The sequence below is a fragment of the Coturnix japonica genome, chromosome 3 (assembly GCF_054131305.1).
Source record: "Coturnix japonica strain WE chromosome 3, WE-NBRP24, whole genome shotgun sequence".
Lineage (NCBI taxonomy): Eukaryota > Metazoa > Chordata > Aves > Galliformes > Phasianidae > Coturnix > Coturnix japonica.
The window spans coordinates 96,628,872-96,637,514 of NC_140665.1; the positions used below are offsets into that span (position 1 = coordinate 96,628,872).

Below are 8,643 nucleotides of genomic sequence, written 5' to 3' on the forward strand. Positions count from 1 at the left end.
AACAAATATTCCAGTTGCAATAATCTTTTAGGGAACTAACCAACAGTTTCATGGGGTAAATGATATAAAAATTATAAAGACATTCCAGGTGAAAATTCTGGATAGAAAAAAAGCTTCCCTGGTAGAAATGCATTAGCCCAAACATAATAGGGAGAGAACTGCTACGGAACCAGCATGTAAACCTGCCACATTATCATCAGCATGTCCTAAACTTGGAAAGGCATAGTCAGGGCTGTTACATTACCAGTCATTCAATGCTAAAACTTCAAGTATTGATGAATTAGTTACTGATAACTTATATTTCTTACTTGGACATAGCATTTGCAAAGTCGTCAGAGTTCTTTGACTTCTTCAGAATGGCTTTTTTCTCACTGTCAACACCGGACGTCTCCCTTAGGGAGCAATGCATTGTCCTCAGGATGAACTGGCACAGCTGTGGTACCTCCAGCTCAACCTGAAAATACAAACTCTATGTGCCTATCTTTTTTTTTTTTTTTTTTTTTTTTCCCATTACCATGTTCCCCTATCATCTAGCTGTAGTCTTGAAAACATGTTGTTCTTTGGGCTGGGCAAAGTGTCAGAATCATGCTGACAACTGCACTTGGGAAAGAATCCAAAGTGCTCTCAACAGCTTCAGGTAGCTTGAGGAAGAAGACATGAAAACAAGCACTGGTTTGGTTAATGGAGCAAAGGGTTCTATACACATATTTGAAAAACAACTTTAGGTGCTGAAAACTTATAGTACTAGAATAATTGTTTGAAAACCTGTGTCGCTGTAATTATTACTGTTGAATGTTAGAATACTGTAATCCAAAAGTAAAAATCAATTATTCAATTTCAGGGGAAAAAAAACAAAACTAGTGAAAGGAGCATTTTGGAGAAGCTAGAAGGGGACAGACATTAGTTTAATGCCCTGTGGGGCCTTTTTTCCCTACAGCATGGATTCTGGCTTGACGGTTACCACCAATAGGCTATCAAGTGGTAGTCATGTCATCAGTGAGTTGTTTTAGTTTGATTTCTAGAAATGTTTGATGTACACTCAAACCAGTAGCCAAGGAAAGCTCAATTACCAGGTCTTTTTCCTCTTTCCCTAAAAAATACAGCCCAATCAGGACAAAAAAGCTCTGATACATTGGTATGAAGGAATTATAAGTCTAGAATAGAGAGGCTTAATCTTCAGGACTCTCAATGAGTGCCTTTCAAAATAATAATCTTATTTGGAAAAACACTGAAGGATGCTCCCCAGTTGCCAAGTACTATATTAGTTGATATACTGTCCCAGTGAGTTGTATTTACTCCTGTTTCCTTACTTTACAGGTGATCTTTGAACCGCTCCGAGAATCTGTTGTTCCCGTGATCCCACTTGATGTTTCCGCTTCATATGAGTAAACATATTTTCTAAGGCTTTTAAACCGGGCTGCATCTTCTGCAATTAGGAAAACAAGTATTTACATCACTTGATATGATATGCATATCTAGGTCCTTACAATCCATATCAATGTGTAACTAAAATGTATAATACTCATAAAAAAAGCATGCAAACTGTCCCACTACTTTCTTGTACATTTGCTATAGAGGAGTTCATAGACAAAGAACAACTGGATAAATTCTAAAGAAACTACAGCTCAGGTAAAATTTTAGTTAAAGTGTTGAGTTTTTGGTTACACAGCTCTATATTATGAGCATTGACAATATGATCCGATCCACATTCCATTAATGACTATGACAGAACTAGCAGAAAACTTAAGGTGTGGAACTGTTTTAAAAATGATTCAATTTGTTCTATTTAAACTAATAAAATGATTAATTTCACCTAAGATTTCCACATAATAATTCAAAGATGCAAGAAGATCTAAATAATGTGAAAAGGACTGAAAGTAAATAAATACAGAAAAGATTAGGACAACAAAACTAGCATTCCTCATTACTATTTCACCTGAATCTACCAAACATCTTCCTAAAACCACTGATGTACTGTAATAAATTCACTTATTAAGTCAAGGAATTTCCTTAGAGAAGACTCTTTTTATTGGAGTTAGATTTTAGCTAGGTAAAGCATAGCTAAAACGCATGACAAAACCACCAAGTTTTGAGTGAGGATAAGGCAGGAGGAAGGATTTATGAATGAGTTTCTCTTAACATCAAAGGAAACCACAAAACAGAATGAGCTTCCTCAAAGGAATGGATTTAACCAGTGTTAAACACCTCTGCTGTTTTTAGAGGTAATTTGTCTATAATTTTGATTCCTACAGGGAAATGCTTTCCCAAGAGAGTGGTCGGGCACTGCAGTGAGCTGCCCAGGGAGGTGGTGGAGTCACCGACCCTGGGGGTGTTCAAGTAAAGACTGGATGTTGTATTGTCATGGCTTAGTGGGAAGTGTTGGTGATAAGTGGACAGTTGGACTGGATGATCTTAGAGGGTTTTTCCAACATTTGTTATTTTACGATTCCATGAATATTGTAACAGACATAAAAAAATGTATTTTGTTCAGAGTCAGATACAGGGATATAATCTTTTATGTTTGGAATGTGTAATGTAGGCCACATAATGTCCACAGGTACAGTTAGTTCCCACTATATTTACAGCTGTCATTTTAATCTAACCATATGACTGGGCATGTTAGGTGACAGGTGTTTTAAAGTGTTAAAGCAGTTTAGTGGCTACCATTCCCTCAGTTTGGACTGAGCATCTCACAGGGTTGTGACATTATTGTGATGCTGAGTGAAAAGTACTTCCCTAAACTTCTCCTATGTGGTCATTTGTGGCTATCAAAATGTATTTCATTTACAGAAGTAAAATCATCTTGCTGTAAAACCACACACCCACCATCAAATCTCTACTTTCCAGAACCTGCCATGAATGTAGCATACTCCTCCTCTGTTATAAAATATTTATTATGTCACATGGCAAGAGCAAAGGGATCTTGATGTATATGTCACAGATTTACATACTTAAAAAGGAGAAGAGAATATTATTTTGACTCTTTGTATTTCCTCCTTGGGCTGTCACTTTCATAAGCTTTACATACGTCAATGGTGTTTTAACTGAATTTAATGCAATTGCTACAAATTAATAATGTAATTAATAATAAGTATCATATAGCACTCAGCATCTTGCAAACATTTGAAAAGTCAAGTAAGTCATCTAATTAACCTTAAATTTACCACTATCCCTGTTGCTTTCCGCTGTCCTGAACTTTACCACTGCTTAACTGTACATGCTTAGAAATTTTCGTCAAAAGGATAATTATTGTTTTGTTTCCCATTTTTAGATAGCAATAAATGGAAAAGGAATATGGAAATGACAAGATTATAAATGAAAACAACAAATAATTTATTATATTAAAAATACAGAAGAAACTGGAGATGAAGCCCAGAAAAGTCTTTGTTTTGGGCATCTGAAAAAAACAGTTGCCTGGAGATGGTGCTGAAGTATCCAATAAGAGAAAAACAGCCTGAAGATCAAAAGGGACAATGAAGAAAACAACCCATTTGGAACTTTGACCCTACGATGGAACATTACGTGTTTAACCAGGCAGTCAGGGCCAGTCAGAGTTCATTATAAAGATAGGGGATACAGTCAGCATTTCCTGAGTTGTTTTTAGGAACAGCTGTTCCTGCTGATAGAGTTGATGATTTATTCTACAGGTATTTAGTTAGATATCCAAGTGCAATTCTGTGGGATAAGCAGACAGTGTGATGGAAATATAAGGAGTAAGATTCAGCCCATGTAATAGTAACATATACAACCTCATTAATAAAGTTTAAGAGTTGATAAAAACAGATTTCCAGATTAAGGAATTTGCATGTGAGAGTTAAGAAATCAACAAACAATGAACAGTAAAGTTTCTTAAAAGGGGACTTAAAGAAAGTTTAGAAATGACATCTCATCTTCTCTGATCTTACGAAACTTTTGAAATTCTTAGGGCTAAGCCTTATGGATAAATAAATGCCTAAAATAAATGACCATAAATACTTCAGTCATCAGTTTTGTTTTAGTTATTTCAGAGGAAGAAATTTACAGAATAGGAAAAACTCTGAAGATTGTATTCAGCTAGTAGAGCAATATAAGATAACAAAAGCAGATGCAAGAAATCAGTTACTTGAACATCCTGGGTTTCCATTTTCAGGTGTTTCTTCCTCTGTAAGGAGTAAAAAACAAGAATTAAAAGTGCAGAAGCAGTTTTCTAGCCATAAAGCAAGGACTATACAAACAAAAAATGGAAATAGTTTTCATTGCAAGATCTTTCTAATTAACATAAAAATTGATGTAGTTTTGCACTGAAATAAATAACAAATATGCTTAACACTGATGGCACAGAGTGAAGTTTAAAGAGCGTTACACAAATCGTCCTGACACTGTGAACTATGAGCTGAAAGTAGGATCTTCAGTTCACTAAATTAAATTACTTTGATTTAAACCTCAGGATTATCTTCTAGGTTGACCAGTATTTTTAAAGGTTCCATGTTACATGAAATTTTTAAGAAGTGGTCACAAAATTTATAGGCAGACAGACGAAATGCAACTCAGGTAATGCAGTTTGCTTACTGTAAAATCTTAGTCTGTTTTGGAGTACAGATATACTGCAGAATGAATGAGTGTCTGTAATCAGCATTTTGTACGCTCAAAAAATGACAACTTTGGTAAGTAATACTATAATTCTCTGCTACCAAAACTTTTCCAACAATTTGGAAAATATAGGCTAATATTCAAAGTTTGTAATTTGGAGGAAAAGAACACTTACTGGAAGTCCATTCAATTTAAGGATTATTTCCTCCAATATATCTTAGATACACATCCCATATGACTATTTTAAATGGAATAAAGGGTACTGCAGTACGCTTGCTGCATTCCTGTGTTGCTATATCTTTCTTTGGACTTTCACACATGAATGCCAGAAGTTTTCAGAATAGTCCCTGTGGACTTTCTAAGCTTCCATAATGGGGATTCTAAGGCTGATTGCTGTATAGTAATATAGTAGTTATAGTAATAACATTGATCATATGCATTAGAAACAAGAGCATACTTCAAAATTGTGTAACACCAGTCAGCATCAGAATGTGATGATGAATTCTATCTGCATATAAACCCTGAACTCGTTTAGATCTGTATAACAGGTGCTGGACTCACTCTCTTCCTTAAAATTCCTGAAACCTTAACACTACAGTGTCAAACTCTAAAAAGCCATTTCATGGGAAGCAAAGAGATTGCTCACAATAAGCACCATCATATTGACCCAGGCTGCCTTTTCTGATTTAGAAAGAAAACTTCAGTAGCCTAGTTCTTTTACTACTGTTAATGATGGCTGCATTCATTTAACTTCCATGGAGGTGAATGCAGAACAGCATTACAGAAAAACAATCAGGACAAAGTAAACTGTATGAATTTCTCATAAATCAGAAAAATAAATAGATAAGTAAATAAATAAATAAAAATAAATAAATAAAAAACAACCAAAAAAACCCAAAAAACAAAAAACCCAAACCCCAAAACACACACTTAGTTTGATCAAAAAACACCAGAAAACATTTGTGACTTTTCCTGCATTGGGATCCTCTTACAGTTGCCCAGCCCTAGAAGGGGAAAGAGATGATCTCTTCATCATACTTTCCATCTCTAATTCTATAAACCACAGTCCTGTTGATTTTCACTTTCTTCTTATTTTAACAAGTTCACAAATAAAGCAGCAAAAAACGCTGACATAAAAGATGGTACTTACGTGTGAGAACACCACTGCTGAGCAGCAGCAAGAGTAGCAAGAGCTGCACAGGGCCCATGGTGAGCCCTGGATGCTCTTGGTCCTCTTTCTTTTCCTTCCCTCCCCTCTTCACGTCTTCACCACCACCTCAGAGGGAGAATGAGCCTTCTGACTTGGACCTTCATTTATATAATCTGTAGCAAGCAGCTGAGGCAAACGGTTTAGAAACCTCAGAGCAAATTGCCAAAGGTCCAAAGGTAAGAGATCTAGATCCTCACTGCACTCCAAACACTGCTCTGCATTGGTTGCTGGGAGTCCCCGAAGGCAGAAGACTGAGCATATACTAGAAATAAGTTACTACGCCAGTTGTTGGGTTGTTTTTTTTCACAGATTTTTGAAAACAACATCTATCAGCTACAGCATTTCACAGTGTTTTCAAAGACATTTCCCGTGTTTACACAGGAAGGCTTCAAATGCATAAATCAGAGCTGAAGAAATGATGATGCCTGCAGCATGTTTTCGGCATGGATGTTGAGGGTACTTCAGAATGTCAGAGATTACTGTGTGATTTAGGCCTCTTCCCTTTACAAGCAGAAGAATGAAAAGCTGCTTCTTTTTTTCTACAATTTTTTTTTCTTCTTTTTTTTATTTTTTTTTTTTCCTACATAGTTTCTCATATGCTTTTCTAAAAACCAAGTTAAATTTCCTTTTATTATTCTGGCAACTTAGAATGTGTTCATGTTGAAGGGAGTTCTGTATAATTCTTTTGTTTTCTTGGTTTTACGTTCCATTTCTTCCATTTGTTAATGCAGCAAAGATATGACAATGACTTGATAACATTCCTTTGAATGAAGAAGATAAAACTGTGAAGAAAAACTGAATTCAGACAAACAAATGAAAAAAATGTTTATGAATATGCACATTGGTTAAAATTTGGTTTTGTGTCATGAGAAATCCCACTAGTTTGAATGCTCTCTCAATTCATACCCATTGAAGATAGTTGCAGTAAAAAAACCCTCAAAAACCCTCGACTGTGGAAATAGTTGAGGACATTTTGTTGAGTAAATTTAATTATCAGATATCTTATCAAAATGAAATGTTTTGACATTCCCAAATCAAAATGTTTCCTCTTAGCTTACTGAATCAACAGTTGAAGTTTAGTAATTTCTTTTCCCTTGAAATATTACCATGCATCACAGCAGTTCTCTTCAAAGCCTCTTATTTCTTTAGACCCCTTCTCTCTTGGCCTTCATGGTTAAGTTACCTTTCCCAGGATGTGTTACAGCACATAGGTCTGAGCATCAGTTCAACCAAATGGTAAGCATGGGGCATCCTATTCAATAAAGGAGATATAATTATGAATATGTCTGTGAACACTAGCAACAGAGGTTTTTGTTTCCTTTCATGTACACAGATGTCTCAGTATTGTGATATGTGACAGTGATTTTGCTCTGTAAAGCAATTCTATCATTCAACCCCTTTTCTGCATTCAAATATCAAGAGATCTTCACTATTATTTCAGATCTGTTTATTCGTTCACTTCAGCACTGCAAACTGATAGAGCTCTGGAGTGCCCAGTGTTCAGATGTTTGCTAGTTATATCTGTATTTTCCTGTGCCTCCCCACTGCCTTCAAGCATTTCTTTGGGCTGAAGCTGAGGCTGACTGAATTAACAAGACATTGGATGGACATAAAAAGATTACAGAAGTCATGACTCATCTCATAAGCATGATAAATGTGTAGGTAACCCCATTCTACCATGACAGGTTTATACTGCTGTATTACCTAGGCAAGGAACAGTGTTTTTTTTTTTCTTCACAGCTGATAGCACAAAATGTCACACAAAGCTTCTAGTCACCTAGGAATTATAATTGGAGGAAGTCAGTATTCAAATAGAAGCAAACACAAACTTATTTCAGCCACTTCAAAGCCTCTTATTTTTTATTATTTATATATGTGAAATTATTTATTCCCAATGTTACAGATTGGGAGTGGCTGCAATCTTTGGTATATGTTGTACGCCTCTAATCTATCCAGATTCAGTCCTGATCTAAAAGGCAATTACCTCAGCCATATTTCTCCAGCTGTCCTTGGATCAAGCCATCTGTGGTGAATGCTGTGCTCACCAGATCTTTTCCCTTAAGAAATATTTTTTGGTTGTGTTACTTAGAAAGAGGCAGTTTTGGCTTTGGAGGTCACCATGGTTAAGCTGTGTAGTTGAAGCGCAATGTAAGGCCGCAGACCAAGTTTGTTCAGCATTCCCTTCCAAAAAAACTAATACAAAAATTATAAATGATTTTAAAATGAATTAAATTATATTTAGAAAAAAAAATGTACAGATAGACAATATGCGCACATAATATCTGCCCACATCCTTTTATTCTGCTTGATGATACTGACATTTCCCTTTTTCTGAGACAGATTGGTCAAATGCTTTGACAGAGAGGGATGTGGTAACACAGTGACTGGATACATCCACTATCAGTTTCATCTCGTGCTTATCGCTGCATTGCTATAAGACAGGGGTCCTCTTCAGTCAAATCATGCAGATTCTTTAGTTTTAAATGTTATTTTCACTCAGTGATTCTTCCAAGGCAGAAATGTGGACAGCTGATAGAAGCAACTGCACCAGGTACTAAGTTTCTTATATTCCAAAGAATCCTTGTGCATCTTCCTTTCCCTTCCTCTCTGCCTTCTCTTTTTTTGCATCCTTTCTCTTTTTTTCCTTCCCTTTTTCCTTCTTTTTCCTTTTCTTTTTTCTAACAAATATACCCACTAGATGATGTTCACATTTCTTTATTGTTATTCATTCAGGTCAAGGCCAGCACTTCAGGTTCTTAGGGAGCTCTTTGGAAACATTGGTCTTACTCTTCTACTGTGTTTCCCAGATCGGTGTCATCTGTTTTGGTCTTAGCATGTCCTTCATCAGAGAAAAATGGTTGTAT

General features: G+C 35.9%; 1 protein-coding gene across 1 annotated transcript in view; it reads right to left on the reverse strand.

Moving 5' to 3' along the window:
- The window catches only part of APOB (apolipoprotein B), a 35,913-nt gene extending 29,957 nt beyond the window's left edge, over window positions 1-5,956 (reverse strand). Inside the window, exons 1-4 of the mRNA XM_015859545.3 lie at window positions 5,720-5,956; window positions 4,103-4,141; window positions 1,311-1,426; window positions 309-454 (exon numbers count right to left, since the gene is read on the reverse strand). Coding sequence (XP_015715031.2) covers window positions 309-454; window positions 1,311-1,426; window positions 4,103-4,141; window positions 5,720-5,777 — 359 coding nt within the window. The 5' untranslated portion in view covers window positions 5,778-5,956. The remainder of the gene's footprint in view (window positions 1-308; window positions 455-1,310; window positions 1,427-4,102; window positions 4,142-5,719) is intronic.
- Window positions 5,957-8,643: the final 2,687 nt, after the last annotated feature.